Below are 19,182 nucleotides of genomic sequence, written 5' to 3'. Positions count from 1 at the left end.
AATGTTTATATATATATATATATATATAAATCAATTCCGTATTTAAATTAGTTCAGGACAGGCAAGAATCAGAACCAACCCAATTATTAATCCTGACAAAATCATGAAACCAGAACTATTATAATTTATTCGGTTGGTTCAGGTTGATTGGGAAAACCCGATCCATTGACAGCCCTAATCAAATGTTTTGACATCAACCCTGGTCGGCTACGACAAGTAAATGTCTTGATATCGCTCATAATCTAATACTAGTTTCCCTTGCCATTAAACCAAGAATTTATGAATTCCTGCAGATCTTGTAGAAATAAGTTGGATATCAAAAACATCACCAGTGGCTTCTGGTCTCTTCTGCACAGCAAGTAGCCTAACTTCATTTTCTTCCTGGTGATGACCATGGAAGGGGCTCAAAAGTCAAATCTTCTACATTGAAAATATGGATTATGGCTTATGTGGAGGTCCTCAAACAATTCCAATCAATAGGCTTTTGAATCAAGCCTCGTTAGTATCAAGGCCCTGACCTTCTGAAATGTAATTTCTGAAATACCCCTTTTGGAAATTGTTCAGGCTTTATGCGAACCATCACCTTGTCCCATACATTAAACTTCATAAACCTTCTATATATGTGCATCTGCCTTAAAGGCAATCTTTTGTCAAACATCTTCATATATATATATATATATATATGAAATACCCCTTTTGGAAATTGTTCAGGCTTTATGCGAACCATCACCTTGTCCCATACATTAAACTTCATAAACCTTCTATATATGTGCATCTGCCTTAAAGGCAATCTTTTGTCAAACATCTTCATATATATATATATATATTATGGGTGTTTGTGTTTCTGGCGAAATCTTAAGCTTCCTAATTGAACTTGGAAGTTATAGGCATGGCTTCAAGATCAATAGGTTGTCTGGCTTGAGCTCCATTACAATCTCAAATGGTGACATTCTTGCTGCTATATTTATTGAGCTTTTTAAGCAAACTATGCTATGGATTTGTACTAGCGGTGGCCCCTGCAATGCATGTGTTACCGTTTAAAAATGTATTTTTAAGAGAAAAATAAAAGGAAATAACAGTGATTCACCAAAGTTTTTATATATTTCTATTTCTTTGCATACAAAATAGAAAAAATAATTTTATTTTCTTCTTTGGTTATTGAGCTTCAAACTTATTCCTTTTTATATGGCTTATATGTCATGAGAAGTACATAACCAGCTACTTAGCATGAGAACCAAATGGTGATGGCCCAGTTGATAGGTTCTCTAGCTAGTTGTAGTGGAAGACTTGGAACCAAATCCCATGGGGTTGGGGGTTAAGGGTTTGGGGGATGGGCTGCTCCCCCATTGTGCAGCCCTATAAAGCCAAAAAGATGTGCTTAGCATGAAACCAATAACCAACTTAAAAAATAAAATTCAAAATTGAACTGACGAAGATAATAAAAGGCTCAATATTAACAAAAATAATCCATGAAACAAATTTCCACTAAATTAATAAAACAAAATAAGAACTTAACAACCCATGGAAAGGAGCAATGGTTTCTTTAGACTTTTATATAAGAAGAAGATCCGTTCACCTACAAATTTGGGTTTCAACATTAATTTAGGTCCAAGCTAGGGTTCATATTTAGGTTGGCCCTTTACCTAATCCAATCCATCTAATTTGCACGCCTACTTTATTAGAGAGAGCCAAAAGGGACTAATAATTAATAAAGATTTAAGAGGAAAAGAGGGATTTAATTTGTTGAATCAGAATAATCCAAGAAACAAATCTACATTAAAAGAGAGAGAAAGAGTACTAATTTGGGTTTTGACATTAGTTTGGGTAGCTAGGGTTCATATTTAGGTCAGTCCTAACCTAACCCACCTACTTTATTAAAGAGAGCCAAAAAAAAAAAAGGATTAATAGAGATTTAAGAGAAAGAAGAGTGATTTAATGAAAAATGAGATGTTACAAACGTTCACCAACCTAAATATGGATTTTATGTGAGAGATTTAAGAATGGTTTTATTAAAGAGTAAATATGGATTTATGTGAGACAATGAAGACCCACTAGGGTTTTAATTTTGACTTATAATATTTTTAATGATTTAATTTAAAAATATATATCCACGTGTGAAAAAAGAGAAGAGGAGGTACGAGTGAGAGGATCCCTAACCTCCCGTCTTTCCTCTTTCTATTATACATATTACTCAAGCCTTCTTGCGAGGGAAAGAAACTAGCATTAAATCTCATTTACTACCCTCAAATTAATTCTCCTAAAAAATGCAACTTTAACTCCCCATACATTTCCATATGCTTTCTTTAATTTCAAGAAACTCCAACACCAAGGTTCATGGAACTTGCATTAATACCCAATTCATGTTCCAATTTAATGGGTTTGGATTTTTTTGGGTATGGATATGGGATAGAAATATGGATGTTTGGATAATGGGAATGAGTAAAAGACATGGATTTGGATACGAGTAAAGGTATGGTCATGGGTTTGGCCTTGGTGATGGACTTGGACTTTTGGTATGGTTTCAATCTCTTTTCTTCTTGCAGCTGTAAGCTTTCAGCCCTTAAAATGCTTCGGGATCGCATATGTTCTCCTTTACCAAGAATGTTTCTGCTGGACAAAGCATGACCTCAAAGACCAACATTGTTGTATATTTTTTTTTATTATGAACAAAAGGAGTTCTTTTGTACAATCACTTGTCATGGGTATTGATTTTTGTATGTCCTTGATTTATATTTTAGGAATATGATCAGTTACTGGTTAATTCCACTGACATGATCAATATCTAGACCTCATTTATTGTCAACCAATTACTCACTTAGAACAGTTGGTCTGAGTAGGTTGTCATACATGTACTACCTTGTGAGAAGGGACAATATATCTCTCTTGTCAGTGCAATGCACTCAAAAGTGCATGACCGGTTGCTTGTATGGACCATGGACAAACACTGAACTGGACCAGAATGTAAATGACATCTAGATTTTATGACCGGTGAAGCCTGTAATGTTGCTACTGATCTTTAGATTTGATAATATTATTTCATCTTATTCTAGACTTATTTGCACACATCACCAACTAATGAATCTCAATTCTTAGATATACTTGGATGTGTTGGTGCATACAAAGAAATAATGAAGATAAATAATTATTGTACGTGATCCACCACTCCAATAATTACAGTGAATACGTTAGGATAGGAGTGTCTTTCTTGGATGAATGTAAAACCCTAACGGCAAAAGATTGATGAAGTTAACTTGTTTATCTTGTTTTGCAAAATTTTGTGATTTACTGATTCATTTGAGCAAAAGACAGGCATGTTGCCCAAATGGAAATAAGTCCTTTCTTGGAGGCAACAACGCTATGTGTCAGTGGTGGAAGGATTATTTTACAAGTACTTAACTAGACATTTATACTTGTCAAATATCACCAGATCAAACTGACAACTCTATTGTTTATACAATTGTATAAACGACCGTATGGCTATCCAAACAACCATACAGCTTTGCAAGGTTACTACCTGGTTTTGAAACAAGTGATTTTGCCATTCGATTTGGGAACCATTCGAATCCCACACAATCTGAATGACCTCTTTCCGTTTGGAAATTCGGATTTGATGTTTAATCTCTCTTTTAAAATTGGATTAAGATTGGGAAAATTCCTAGTCCTACTCCAATTGGTGATTTGGTTCAATCATCAATGGCTTAATGTTAGTCTATAAATAGTGGGGGAAGTCTCCTCTTTGAATGACACGAAAATTAGTGAGACCAACTGACAAAAATTAAAGAGATAAAGATTAAAAAATTTCATAGGAAATTTCAATCTAAAGAAAAAGAAATTGCCAGTCATACATAAGCAAGGATCTCAACAAAGATGGTGCACCAACAATCAAGTTCCTAATCTATTTGATCGAGGCAATTTCAGGTGTGAACTCCATTTGAGTTTTTTTTTTTTTTTGAGCGAAGATAACTTTTATTGATTTAAAACAGGAAGTACATGAGTGAATGTACTGAAAGCTAAAGCAGCTGAGGAAGAATAATAGAAGCAAGCAGAAGTCACTATACAAGCTTTCCCTAAAAAACCCTGATTATGCAAGGCTGTCTGCAACAGTGTTTTTCTCCTTAGGGATCCAGACCAGATTTACATTCATGGACTCAAAGAACTCCATTGGAGGTTTTTGCACTTCTGAAGAACTTTATTTTCAGGTGAGAAACAACTAATTAGAGTTAATTGAACAAAACTAGAAAGGAAAAAGATTATGGTTTCTTATTCTTTGTTGATGCAATTAATTGCAATGAATCATATATGTTGTCATCTATGTTTTATCAGTATAATCTACACCCGTTTCTTGTGGAACAGACATCGACAACATTGACAGATCTGATTTATTAGCATAAACCAGTATAAATTTATCTCATGGATTTCAGATGTATAGTTTATCTTGTCAAACTTTAAGAGTTCTGCAAGTCAACTTTCAAATTATAACCACTCATTAGACACCTCAATCAGCTGTCACACCCAATTAATTTCTCTGATATCTTGATGTCGGACAAGTAGTCCTAAGGAGCTAGGTGGGATGAACAATTAAAAGGAATGACTCAAGAAAGTTAATTTGCAGCTTTAGAAATGTTTATGGAAACAATCTAAGGCGTACAATTTGGCCTATAAAGGTTTCTGATCAGATTTAATTATTCACAGATTCTCCTAGAACCAATTGATATCTGTGAAAGCCAAAACAATTGCTCTAGGAATATAATTTCTCTATGAAATTTTGTGAGCAGTTTTGAAATAGAGGGAAGTCTCATGCACGTCTGTGATTCAGGTTTGGGAAGCAATTTTGAAGGGGGTTTAACGAGATTGTACAATGCTAACCAGTGTAAAAGGGAAGATCATGTTCAATTCAACCTTCTCCGGAAGCTCTAGATGAAGAGAACAGGAGAGAAGCAGCGGTCAGTCAACCAAAGTGTGGGTCTGGTGCTTTCCCTTGTCAAACAGCAAAGAAAAGCTCTTGGGGTTAGAGATGGTTTAGTAACAAACGCTTCGGTGGAATCTTTTCATAGCAAATAAGTGGTGAAAAAACCTTTCTCAGACGAAATCGCAACTCAGATGGGGGATTTGACCCCAAGTCTTTCATCCACAAAGACCACCAAACTTGCATTCAATCAAATCAGGCACTTCTATTCCCTCACCGGGTTCTTCTCTTACTACACCTTGTGTTGCGAGGATAACATTTTTGCAGGTAACAAAGAATGTCAAGATATCTAAAAAACACCAAGTGCCATCTTATGCTGGGAAAAGCTTCAGTCTAGGAAAACGCAAAGTGAAATTGAGAGTTTAGGTGAGTATGGGGAGGGAGTTTAGCTTTTGATGTTAGACTATTCAGAGGAAGGGACGAGAGGGGGGAGGGAAGAGGACAGAGATAGGGAAGAGACAGGGAATGTTGGGATTAGAAAAGGGGTAGAAAAAGAGGGGATTTAGAATGATTTGGGGAATCCACATACAATGGGTATCCAATTGGTTCAGCTGAATAAAAAAGAATAATCAACAAAACCCCAAAAATGGTGTGAAGTAGAAATCCTTACTTGTAGGTCTTAAAACGATGAGAACATTTGCTTGAAGAAGGAAAAATGGTCGGAGTCACCTAGGGAAATGTAAGAGGCTTGGGGAGTGCAAGAAAGACGAGAGTTGTAAAGAATTATTTTTAAAGACTTAAGTCATCTATCATTTTACTTAATGAAACAAAAATTGAGATTATTAATGAGGTTTGGATGAGAAGTATCTGGCGCTTGAGGAATGAGCATTGGGCTCTACCCTACTGTGGGATCTCCAGATGGAATTCTTACAACATGGGAAGAGAGTCAAGTAGAGTTGATGGAGAAAACAGTGGGTTCTTTTTACAGTGACAATGAAATTTAGAGAAAAGGAGTGGGTTGCACAAGGAGCTCTTTGGCGGTAGTAGAACGTGTGTTTGGCGAGAGATTTTAATGTCATAGGTGACTAGGCACTTTTCAAAGAACGCCTCGCCCAAACGCCAACAACTATGTTAGGCGCATGCTTAGGGGGCTGAAGTAAATATTTACTATATCAATATTTATTAAGAAAAATAAAATATATAATATTTTATTGGTTGTTTTAGTAATAGAACCTATTGCATGTTATCATGCTTTTGTTTTGAGGAAAGTAAATACAAAATTAATCTTCGAGGGTTTTACTTTGACAATTCTTCTTCTTCTTCTTAGTTTTGTTCTCTGTTTCCTGGTTTAAATACAAAATTAATCTTCGAGGGTTTTACTTTGACAATTCTTCTTCTTCTTCTTAGTTTTGTTCTCTGTTTCCTGGTTTAAAACAGTGGTTACGCCGCATTTTTCTCCTCTTCCTTTTTGTATCTTTTCCCCAAGTTTTTTGAATCATTTTATTGGACTAAAACAGGGGCTCCGCCTCCTTTTGTTCTTAAATTTCCTGCATGTTTTCAGCTTTTTTTTCTCATTATTGGTGTCTGAAACAGGGGCTCCGCCCCTTATTTTATTCTTCATATTCTTCTTTTATTTTAGTATTTTTTTTCACCAGATTTTCTGGGTCTAGAACAGGGGCACCCCCCCCCCTTTCTTTTGTTCTTAATTTCTTGCATTTTTCAGCTTTTTTTGTTCTCATCATTGGTTTCAGAAACAGGGGCCTTCTTTTCTTCTTCTTCATATTTCTTCTTTCATTTTAATATTTTTTCACCAGCTTTTCTGGGTCTAGAACAGGGGCTCAGTCCCCTACTTTCTTTTTCATTTTCTTCTTTATTTTAGTATTTGTTCCCTATGTATTGTTGATCTAAAATAGGGGATCCGCCCCCTTCAGTTCTTTCAAGTTCCAATGTCTAACTTGTAAGTTGCAACTCTAATATATTGTTTTGCCTACTTGAAGCAACACTGCAAGAAATACAAGCACAAAAGTAAGTGCAGAATACATAAAACCAACAAAAAAAAACTAGTTCAAAAGGGGTAGAAATCCATCGGCAAGCCTTATTTTTAAATTCCATCACCTAGGTGAGGGCTAGGTGCCTGCCTGGGTGCCCCATGGTCACCTAGCCTCGCCTTGGCACCTTGAAAACTATGGTCACCTGTTTTTTGTTGAAAACAATACTAGAACTTCTGGAGTTTCCAAAAGCATGAAGGCCTTCAATAATTTTATTTCAAATTGTATGTTAAGAAATCTTCCTTAAATGCACAATTTACATGGTCCATGCAAGAAAATGCAGTTCGCTCTAGACTGGACAGATTCCTAGTCACCCACGGTGGGAAAAGTATTTTGAGTCTGTGATGGTGAAGACATTGGCTAGGCCTATCTTTGATCATTGGCCTCTAATGTTGCAATCGGATAAGATTTCTTTTGGGCCTACTCCCTTTAAAGTTGAGAATATGTAGACCACAACCTTCCTTCAAGAAAAATATTGAGGATTGGTGAAAAGGGTACCCATTGGAGGGGTGGGAAGGCTTTCAGTTTATACAAAAACCAAAAGAGATTAAGGGAAAACTGAAGGAGTGGAATCACCAAATTTTCTGTTCAGTTGAGGAAAATAAATTGAATCTGTTGAATCAAATAGAAATGTTGGACAAGAAAGAAGCAAAGGATGGCAGGGGTTTGGAGGAGGAAGGGAAAAAATATTGGAATTGAAGGTAGAAATGGAATTGTTACTAAGAAGGGAGAAAATTTGTTGGAGACAAAAATCAAGGTGTAAATGGTTAAAGGAAATCCTAAAGTTCATTGAACAAATAAAAGGTTAGTGGGAGGAGAGTAGAATCAATGTGAGGAATAAGGGGGGAGATTTACTAGGAAACTAAAGAGATTGAAAGAATGACCAAATAATGGAATAAAGAAGAATTTGGGAGGTTAGAAGATTCAAAAGAGAGAACTGCTAAAAGGATAGAGGAGCTAGAATAGAAGGAGGCTACAAGAGAGACTAGTGTGGAGGAAAGAACGGAAAAGTGGAGCCTAGAAATGGAATTAGAAGGGATCTTATGGAAGGAAGAAATCGCTTCGAGACAAAAATCAAGATGCAATGGCTGCTGAAAGGAGATGGCATACAAAGTTCTTCCACTCATTGGTAAATGAAAGAAAGAAATATCCAATCTCTAGCAAAGAGATAGAAGGTCGGGAGATAAATAGGGAGGAGGAAATTGTTAAGAACTTTGTGAACCATTTTAAGTCAATCTTTGCCACCATGGGAAATAGGCACCTTGATTTGGGGGATTTGGATTGGAATAGAGTGCTTGAAACACAAGCAGCCCTCTTAGGAAGGAACTTCACTGTGGAAGAGTTTCATAATGCAATTCTCTCAATGAAAAGATCCAAAGCTCCCACTCCTGACGGATTTTCTACAAGTCTATAGGAAAGATGTTGGAACTCCAAAAGACTACAGGCCTACAAGTCTTATAGGAAGCCTTTATAAGATCATTGTTGAAGTCTTGGCAGGCAAGTTGAAAACAATTTTGCCTTCAGTGATCTCTCAGAACCAAGGAGCCTTAGTTTAAGGGAGACAAATTATAGACCAAATCCTAGAGGCAAATAAGTTTGTAGCTAAAAGAACAGAAACAGGGAGGGAGAGGTCTAATTTGCAAGTTAGATTTGGAAAAAGCCTATGATATGGTGGGCTGGTCATTCCTTCTTCTTTTGGAAAATTTTGGCTTGAGAGAGAGATGGAGAAAGTTGATTAAAGGGTGCATTAGCTCGATACATTTCTCAATTCTGATAAATGGAATAGCTAGGGATTTCTTCCCAGTAAAAAGAGGATTAAGAAAGGAAGATTTTATTTCTCCATTCCTGTTTACTTTTGTTGCCAAAGTTCTAAGCAGATTGATTATCAAGGCTGATCTAGACAACCTGGTCAGATTGCCAACACAACTTCCACCAAAATTCAGTTTCTTCCAGCCATAATTTGGGGGTGACCATTATTATTTTCTGTTTTCTGGATGATGAGGCGGAAATTACACCCCAAGACCTGAAGAAGTCCTCAACTTTAAAATCTGTGAAAAGTTTCAGACTTTTAGCCAAATGTGCCACTCTTAGAGTTATGACTTCTACCAGAGTTTCCTTACTTCTTTCCTTATCTTCAAAAATTCTTGAGTTCCTTTCCACCCAAACTATCCAAAGCACCACTGCTCTAATACATCTCCCCAAAATCCTGTCCCTCCTTTTAGTACAGCTGAAAACAATAGGGATTAACAATCCTTCCAAATTGCCAGGAGAAGACCATCTGCAACCAAAAAGAGAAGGAAACCAATTCCAAATAAAGCTAACAAAAGGGCAGGAGATTAAGAGATAAAAAGCAGTCTCACCATTTAACTTACAAAAGAAGCACCAGCTGGGGGGGTGTTTAAACACCAGTTTGGTTTTTTTTCTTTGAAGCAAGTCAAAGGTATCACAACCACAAAACACTTCCCAACAGAAAACAATGATTTTTTAGGGGATAGGAAAACACCAAACTTCCTTGACCAGGAAAGAAGGAGAAGGGGAGGTGGCTACCAAGGGATTAAAGAAAGACTTACAAGCATGGTTCAATGTATCAATACACCTCTTTGTATCGGGAGAGTTGTATCGGCACTTTGAACCATGTGCCTTTTATTTTTTAGTTTTTTTTTTCAAATTTCAGTTTTAAGGCTGTTATCATCTACTGATTTTTGCTCCTTCGTTGCAGCCTTATGGAATTGGAGCTTTAATTTATTTGGATGTAGGTGGAACCCACCGCCTAATGTAAGTATGTTGTTTAATCCATCTACTTTAGGGTGGCACACGAAAAGAGATAAAATCATGTGGAAATATATTAGGGCAGCTATATTATGGACTGTACTGTTTGGGTGGAAAGGAATGCTAGAACTTTCCCAGAGAAGGAAAGCAGTTTTGTTGAAGTGAAGGACTGTATCTTAACTAGAGTAATTCATTGGATGAAGACATTGGCCTTGTTTGTTGAATTCTCCTTCGATGATCTTTGGAGGAATTGGCTAGAAGTGGGAACCTCCTCCAGAAGGTGTCATTAAATTGAACTTTGATAGGAGCAACCAAGGTAACCCTGGGCCTTTGGATCTAGAGGGTGTGCTAAGGAATAAGGACAGCAACATTATTTCCTTGTTCTCAAGACCGATGGGAGTGGAAGACTCTACAAGAACTGAGTTACTAGCTGTTGTTCAAGGGATCCAGCTTACCAACCAACTTGGGGTGGAACGTCTTTTAGTTGAAGGAGATTCTCAAGTGGTAGCAGGATGGCTGTCAAACCCGAATACCGCCATTTGGGGCTATAGAGACCTCAAAAAAGTGAAGTGGATAACCAGCAATATGAGAGTTGATGTGAAATGGGTAAGCAAGTCAGCAAATACCATGGCTGATTCCTTGGCCAAGCAAGGGGTATCTAGGGAAGGCATTTTTTGGGCTAGTTTGTAACTTTGTTCTAGCAAGTCTGGAAAGCTGTATCTAACTTTTCTGGAGAGGTCGCATCTCATGTCTCTCCTTGGGATGCTTGTACTCCTTATCTTTGGTGCTTAATAAAATTCATTCATTTATCAAAAAAAAAAAGGCCCCCGAAAATATGATACAATACACCTGATGCGGGGCTTACCATATAGATACTTGCAAGTTTCAACGTTGCATACATGAGAACAAAGCATCAAGATTAAGGCCCCAAACCCTAGAACCCAAGCCACCTTCTCCCAAAACCACTAAATTTAGCAAGCCTAGAAGCTCGGACACAATAGGGATTTCCAATTCTGTAAGGTTTGACTTTCTGTTAAAACCAAAGTTCCAGTTCAACCCTGGAGGCCCCAAACCCTACAATCCAAGCCACCTTCTCCCAAAACCACTAAATTTAGAAAGCCTAAAAGCTTAAACACACTAGGAATTTCAGATTCTGTAAGGTTTCTGGCTTTCTGTTAAAACCAAAGTTCCAGTTCAACCCTGAAAGAATGTTGGCCCAAAAACTCAGACACAGGTTTACACTTAAGATTGGAAAGAGCAAAAACGTGAAGGAAAGCTCTCCCCCAAAGGGAGATCCCCAATCCATACATCCTCCCAAAACCTAACTTCCTGACCCAAAGCTAAACCATACCTGACATGATTGAGGAAACCAGGAAGAATCTCATGAATGGCCTTTCAAGGAGTAGGCAGAGTAGCTCTATGAAGACAACCAGCGTCCCATCCGTTGCTTGACATGCCATGAATACTTGCAACAACTTTGTGCAAGTTTCAAATGCTTGAAACAACTTTTTCAACCTGACATTACCAATAGGAAAACTTTTATGTGGGCTGAAACTGCTTGTGAGATATGGGAACAAGCAAAGTCCACCTATTCAGAGCAGAGACACTATGCCAAAATATATCAACTACAAACTGAATCCTTTACTTGCAAGGAAGGGGAAAGGAGTCTCTCGATGTACTATTCTGATTTGACATCGATATGGAAAGAACTTGATCACTACCAGAATGTGAATTGGAAGTGTGATGAAGATGCAAAGGCGTATAAGTCACTTGTATCTCAGCAACGGGTCTTTTCCTTCCTCCTAGGGCTGAATCCTTCATATGAGTCCATCAGGGTGCAGATCTTGGGTGGTAAAGACTTGCCATCAGTTCAGGAGGTGTATGCCTTAGTACAGTCAGAAGAGAGTAAAAGAATTGTGATGAATTGTGTAGAGGGGGAGTCAGTTGCCCTAGTTGTCTGGGGAAATTTAGATACAAATGTGGGAGGTGCTTTTAAGAAAAGTGACTCTCAGAAAAGAACAGATGATAAGAGTAAACTTTGGTGCACTCACTACCAGAAGACACGACACACGAGAGATACATGTTGGGATCTCCATAGAAAACCTAAATGGGCACAGAATTTGGGTAGGAAGTCAACACCTAATCAGGGCAAGAAACCAAGAAAGCAAAATCAGAAAAAAGTATAACTCGGCTAATATGGCGTCGACAGAGACTAGTCCATTGGCAACTCAAGAGAGGCATCCTAGTTTTGACCTTAAGGAAAAAATTATCAACTCCTTTCGTAACCATTTGGAATCGTATGGTAGGACTCTCCGCCAGATGGATTCTGGTCCTACTCCCTCTACCTCTTTCACGTCTACATCAGGTAACGCTGCCACTGCCTTCCATGTGTCATCTCATACCACTGATTCTCCTTGGGTTATTGACTCCAGAGCCTCAAACCGCATGGCTGATAAGTCAAATTTATTTCAGACATATAACCTTCTCTCTGAGAGAGATAAGGTGAGACTAGCTGATGGTTCTTTCTCTACAATAGCTGGCCAAGGTACCATACTTCTCACACTCAGCCTTACACTTTCTAATGTATTGCATGTTCCGAAATTACCTAAAAATTTGTTGTCCATTAGTAGTACAACTCACTCCTTGAACTGTTCAGTCATTTTTTTCCATCTTCATGTGTGTTTCAGGATTTAGCCTCGAGGAAGACGATTGGTAGAGGAAGCATGGTGGATGGTCTCTACGTGTTGGAGAATAAAGCTGGTCTTGTGGCTACAGAGTTCATGAGTTTGTCAAGTGAGAGTCAAGCCTATTTATGGCATAGTCGTCTAGGTCATCTTTCTTTTGAGTCATTAAAAGTTATGTTCCCAAAGTTGTTTGAGTCCTTGTCAATGAGTCAGTTACAGTGTCAGACATGTCATTTGAATAAACATTGTAAAAGTTCTTTACCTTTGAGAAATAACATATCTGAATTTCCATTTCATATTGTTTATTCTGATGTTTGGGCCCTGTTACTCTACCCATTGAGGCAAGATATAAGTACTTCATTACCTTGATTGACGATTACTCTATATACACTTGGGTTTACCCTATGCGATCTCGAGATGAAGTGCCAAATTTGTAAAAAACTTTCAACGCATGGTGTTTACTCAGTTCCAAACTGAAATCCATATCTTCTAGTCGGACAATGCGAAAGAATACTTCCATAGTGATCTCATGGAGTTTTTTGCTTCAAGTGGGTCATTTCAGCGAAGCTCTTGTGCCAGGACACCCCAACAAAATGGTGTTGTCGAACAAAAGAACTGTCACCTTCTCAAAGTAGCTCATGGCTTATTAATTCATATGAGTGTGCCAAAACGTTTTTGGATGGATGCAGTTTTGTGTGCTGCATACATCATCAATCATATGCCATCTCAATTACTAGAGTATAAGGCCCCACATAAGCTTCTGTTTCCCACAGCTCCGTTGTCTACCATTCTGATGCGTGTTTTTGGGTGTCATTGCTTTGTCCATAACTTGTCCCGTACTCGAGGTAAGCTTGATCCTCGGGCTATTCCTTGTGTTTTCATTGGTTACCCTTTATCTCAAAAGGGGTATCGCAGATATGATCCTACCTCTCGCAAGTACTATGTCTCCATTGATGTATCATTCTTTGAGAATCAACCTTTCTTCTCGGTTTCTCCTCAGGGGGAGAGTAAGGTTGAGGAGAAACAGGCGGCTCAAACTCAACTACCTCCTTTACCCGATCCTCCTCCATTCTGGGTTTTTCATCGTCGCCATAAAAGCCAGCAGAGTTCAAGAGTCGTGGAACCTAACACTATGCAACCAACATCATCGGATTCATCAAAGGCAGATCCGTCTTATCAGCCAAGTACACTTGCTCCTATTGATATGCATGTTCCTCTCAATGTTGATTCACCTGTCATCAATGATCTTGATATTCCTATTGCTAACAGAAAGGGTGTTAGATCTTGTACCACTAATCATCCTATCTCTAATTTTGTGTCCTATGATCACGTTTCACCTTCATTCTATGCATTCCTCTCTTCTGTGGACAGTGTCCCCGTTCCTAAGAATGTGGCAGAAGATTTATCTAAACCTGAATGGACAGATGCAATGTAGGAAGAATTTGATGCATTACACAAAAGTAGCACTTGGGAGTTGCTGGACCTTCCTGAAGGGAAGGAACCAATGAGTTGCAAGTGGGTGTTCACAATGAAACACAAGGCTGATGGAACTGTTGAAAGGTACAAGGCTAGACTGGTAGCAAGAGCTTTTACACAGGTATATGGAGTGGACTATGCAGAGACTTTTGCTCTAGTAGCTAAGATGAACTCTATCAGGATCCTTCTTTCATTGGCAACAAATCTTGGCTGAGAATTTCACCAATTGGACATCAAAAATGCTTTCTTGAATGGTGACTTGGAAGAAGAAGTGTACATGACCCAACCTCCAGGTTTCTGTGCCAAAGGTAGTGAACAAAAGGTGTGTAGGTTAAAAAAATCTTTATATGGGTTGAAACAATCACCTCGGACTTGGTTTAGTAAGTTCCATTTAACAGTTCAACAGATGGGGTTCAAACAATGCCAGTCAAATCACACTCTATCTGTGAAAAGAGGTGAAGGGGAAATTGCAGCTCTTATTGTGTATGTGAATGACATAGTGATCATAGGAGATTGGGAGGCTGAAATACGGAGGCTAAAAAAATTCTTAGCCACTCAATTTGAGGTGAAAGATCTAGGCCCCTTACGTTATTTCCTTGGAATTGAAGTTGCCCGCTCTCACAAGGGCATCTTTATTTCCCAAAGGAAATATGTACTAGATCTACTAGAAGATACAAGCAAGTTGAGGGAAAAACCAATTGACTCACCAATTGAATCCAAGCACTAGCTGGGAGATAGTCAGGGAGAGTTTTTGAAAGATGTGAAGAAGTTCCACAAACTCGTAGGAAAACTCTTGTATTTGTCTATGACCAAGCCTGATATTGCTTATGCAGTGGGTGTCCTTAGTCAGTTCATGCACAATCCTAAGACAACTCACTTTGAAGTTGCAGAGAGGATCTTTAGATACCTCAAGAAGTTTCCCAAAGTTGGTTTGTTGTTCCAAAAACATGGTCACTTAAAAGTGGAAATATATGCTGATGTTGATTGGGCAGGAGCAGTCGATGATCGAAAGTCTACCAGTAGGTATTGTGCCTTTGTATGAGGAAAACTGGTCACATGGAGAAGTAAAAAACAAAGTGTGGTGGCTAGATCTAATGCTGAAGCAGAATATAGAGCAATGTCTCATGGGGTTGCTAAAATCATGTGGATAAGAAATCTGTTAGATGAACATGGTTTTCCAGTGAGCAATCCTATGTCACTCTACTGTGACAATAAAACTGCCATCAATATTGCTGCTAATGCAGTCCTGCATGATAGGACGAAACACATTGAAGTGGACAAGCATTTTATTAGAGAAAAACTTGTAAATGGAAAAGTGTGTACTCCATATGTCAACTCAGAATAACAACTTGCAGATATATTCACCAAAGGTCTTCATCATGTGTGGCACAATGATCTGTGTGACAAGTTGGGCATGATTGACATCTATGCTCCAACTTGAGGGGAGTGTTAAAATAATTCAGTTATTTGTGTTAGGGTTCGTTTGGCTAGTTAAAGCTTTTTTTATTTTTGTTATTTCTGTTATTGTACTCACTTACAGCAGGGGCACAAGGGTCTTTTCCCTTCTTATTTCTGTTGCCCTATATAATATAATAAAAGTTGGCACCGCCCACACAATTCTATTGCTCCAAACTTTTTCTTCTTCCTTTCTTCCTTCCTCCTTTCTTCCTTCTCCTTTCTCTCTTCTCTACTTCCTCATATTTCAATCGGATTTATTGTCAAGAAACTCTTCACCCTAACTACTATACAAGCTGCCTCACATCATTGTCACTTTGCTTTAAAACTCCACCCTACGGCTTTATAGTCTCTACTAACTTCCCAGCCATCTTCTCATTTAACCAGAAACCTCCTTCCCCCTTCTTATCACGCTGTACAATTCCTCGTATACAAACATCTTCAAGTAATTGAAGGTGACCTAATACTTAATTTTTGCATTGTATGTGAGATTCAAGATTTGGTGGACCAATTACATAGGGTAGCTTTTGAATGGTTTAAACTGGAATTGTGCAGAATCATAGTATGGGCCTTATGGCAATGACTTAGTGGGTCTCTCATTGCAAAAACAATTCAAGAACTCTAATGTATGCTATGCCTAATTGTCTGTCTGATGTGTTTGGTTTCAAAATGGGTTGTTATGAAATATATTCTTGAAAAGAATCCAGACACAGGAAGAACAAAAAGGAAAACAAAAATAAAGAAAATCAAAACTTTGAAACAATAGTTCCGATCATGTCATTATAAATTTCACTTCGTACCGCAATACTTTGGAAAGATGACACTGACAAGTAGATTGAATCTATAAAGTCATGACTTTGTTCTTTGAACGTATAAACAGCATTAAAAAACGTCGGCAGTTAAGACACAAAAGCCCTACCTTAAAAAAGAGAAACAGAAAACAAATGAATTTAGACAAAAAAAAAAAAAAAAAAAAAAAAACTAGATGACAAAGTTCCGCAATCACACCTCCATCATCCGGCTTTACACTTCTTTGTATGTGTCTTCCAATCGGTTCGTACTGCAAATGGTTTTGAACACTTTTCACATTTAAATTTTTTCTCGCAGTGTTTACGAAGGTAATGTTTCTTTATTCCCGTGAGATCACCCAAAGCTCTTGAGGGATCATGATGAATACATGAAGGCTCAGGGCAAACAAAGACTTGTTTCCGGACCTCTTTCTTTGGTCCCCCTCCAAGCTTCCAAGGAAGGTCGTGGCCGCGGCGGTGAAGTTGCAGGTTCTGCTCGCGTGAGAACTCTTTCTTGCAGATCTCACACACTAATTGGTCAGTCGAAGATAGCGTTTCAGGCGATAACGCTATCACCTCTGCATCTGGGTCTGAAACCAAAGCAAAATTAAGAAAGTGTACAATGTTATCCCTTTCTAAATTTCGGTGGTTATATATGTCCAATGTTACCTGGCGTTCCTGGGAGTCGCTTTCTCCTTGGTGGAGCCGTTTGATCACTAGAAGGAGAAAACACAACAAACCCTCCCGAATCCGCCGAATGGGGAGCCGTTGGGTCACCAGAAAAGAAAACGATAACTTCTCCTGAATCAGAAGAAGGGAGCATCGGTTGGCTACCAAAGGGAAATAATGTAACTTCCCGGGAACCCATCGATGGAGCTGCTTGGTCACCGCCAGAAGACAAAGGGGTTCCTTCTTCTCTTGATCCCGTAGGTGGAGCTCTTTGGTTACCCGAACAAATAACAGTAGCTCCTGCGGAGCCCGTTGATGGTGGAACTGTTTGGTTACCCGAACAAGGCATAGTAGCTCCTACTCCTGAATACGGTGGAGCTATTTGGTTGCCAGAAGAAGACACAGTAGCTTCCCCTTCGGAAGCTAACGGCGATGGCGCTTTCTCATTACCGGAAGACAATACAGTGGCTTCTTCTTCGGGGGCTGACGACGGCTGTTCCGCTTGCTTACCGGAGGCAGACAAGGTGACTTCTTTTCCTGGAGCCGACAACGACGGATCTGCTTGGTTACCGGAAGAAAGCACGCCGGCTTCTCCGTCTGAAACAAACGACGATTTACCCTCTCCGTTTCCAGAAGAAACAGTATCAGCTTCAGCTTCTCCTGAATCCTTAAAAACGGTAATGGTGGGGGTTTTCTTCAAATTGAGAGACATGTTTCTCTAAAAATTCTACGATTCTTGGAATACCAAAGTATTGCGGAATATATAATTTCAGGAATTTCTTTTCAAAATGAAGAACGAAAACCCTACCTTTCTAGGGTTATTCTGGCAGTTCTCATTTTAGATTTCTAGGGCTGCTTCTGAGCTCCCATCTCGTCGGACTCTAGGGTTTGCTCTCGGCTCTAAACCTCTAATCGACCAGTCACAAAATCAGGCTCCTCTCTTCTCGCTCAAAACGAACGAAAGCATGTCTTTTCGTCGTTTTGTCTATGACGGGCTGACGGTGCTGTAGTTATACGGGGCCTTGGCGCCATGTTATGCCGCCGGGCGCCAGATATAATCCAGGCATATGGGGTGTAAACGGATTCTTAGTATCCGATTTCGTATTAATCGAATCGAACTGGTCAATTGGATAATTGGATAATTTCAACTGTCGAACTCGAATATACTTATATACCGCATTACAACTCATACCGACTTGAGCAGCAAGGGTAATTGACGAGAAAGATGGATTAATAGTTTACGAGTTTTTTATATGTTTTAATCAAATAAATGAGAAAAAAATTATTGTTTATTTATTAAAAGTAAGTAGTAATTCCAAATGATGATATTGATACTAATAATGTATTTAAAATATTTTATAAATATATATTTTTTATTTTTTTATTTTTATTTTTATATTTTTTATTGTTAATTGGATGCAAATTGCAAAATATAAATCTGGTTATATAATCACCCCAACCAAATATGTGATAACCAAATCGATTTGTAAAGTTTCAAATATTATTGACAAACCTACTTGCTTGAGCTTGATTAGATTCTTCTTTTTGTAATGTTTTATCTTTTTTATGTATCCTTTTTTTTTCTTTTATTCATTTATTAAAGAAATGTAGTTGCTCAATTTATAATTTGAACATCACAATTAAATAGGGAATAAATTAAAAAATGAGTATTTGAGTCAAAAAAATCTACAATCATATTCATATTTTTAATAATAATGTAAATTGAGAATTATAGGGGTGTTATATTTTTTCTATAACTTTTTTTTGTATTTCTATGTGTAAAAATAACTCTTATATGTGACACTTACTTTTTGTTTGATATGATATTATACATGTGCCTAAATATTTTTTCTTTTTTGTAAAATTTATGTATTTTTGTGTTTTATTAATTTTTATTATTTATTTATGACATTAAATATGATTTCCAACAGTAAAATGATTTCATTTTTTATTGGTTCTAAATTATGTATTTCATTTTCATTATCAATAAAAATAATTTTTGTTTATTACACTTATTTTTTTAATTTGATTAATAAAAATATTATAAATGTGTCTAATTTTTCTACATTTTTCTAATTTTATATATTTGTTTCTATTTTAAAATTTTTATTACCTAACTATGACTTCATAGGTTGATCAATTTGATTTGGATGGTTAAATTGCTTAGCCACCACTTGGATAAAGAATGATTTTATTTTTTTAGTCAATTTTAAAATATATGGACTTATATTGTTAAAAATTTTAACATGGATCTAATTGGTAGCATTTATTAATGAAAAATAACTTAAATATATGATTTAATAAGAGAAAATAGGAATTGATACCTTAAGTATAAAACTTAATGAGAGGAGATTAAATGAGGTGGAAAGTAATAATTGAAGTTACAT

The 19,182-nt window shown here is 37.6% G+C and overlaps 1 protein-coding gene across 5 annotated transcripts; it reads right to left on the bottom strand.

Moving 5' to 3' along the window:
• Positions 1-108: 108 nt before the first annotated feature.
• LOC148870006 (uncharacterized) lies at positions 109-17,935 on the bottom strand. Of its 5 annotated transcripts, none has more exons than XM_088973457.1 (3): positions 16,796-17,923; positions 16,347-16,716; positions 109-1,016 (listed from the first exon to the last, which is right to left on the bottom strand). In XM_088973457.1, the coding sequence occupies exons 1-2, from the start codon at positions 17,505-17,507 to the stop codon at positions 16,352-16,354; spliced, it is 1,077 nt and encodes a 358-aa protein (XP_088829583.1). In that variant the 5' UTR covers positions 17,508-17,923; the 3' UTR covers positions 109-1,016; positions 16,347-16,351. The 5 variants fall into 5 exon arrangements, with proteins under 5 accessions (XP_088829583.1, XP_088829585.1, XP_088829584.1 ...); XM_088973459.1 differs by lacking the exon at positions 109-1,016 and adding an exon at positions 6,861-6,908; XM_088973458.1 differs by lacking the exon at positions 109-1,016 and adding an exon at positions 8,773-9,232.
• Between the last annotated feature and the right edge of the window lie 1,247 nt (positions 17,936-19,182).

This window comes from Nelumbo lutea, chromosome 2, assembly GCF_056320005.1.
Source record: "Nelumbo lutea isolate HS-2025 chromosome 2, American lotus-T2T, whole genome shotgun sequence".
In the NCBI taxonomy this organism is placed as follows: Eukaryota; Viridiplantae; Streptophyta; class Magnoliopsida; order Proteales; family Nelumbonaceae; genus Nelumbo; species Nelumbo lutea.
Note: the sequence above shows the minus strand (reverse complement) of the source record. Positions and strands in the feature narration are given on the sequence as shown.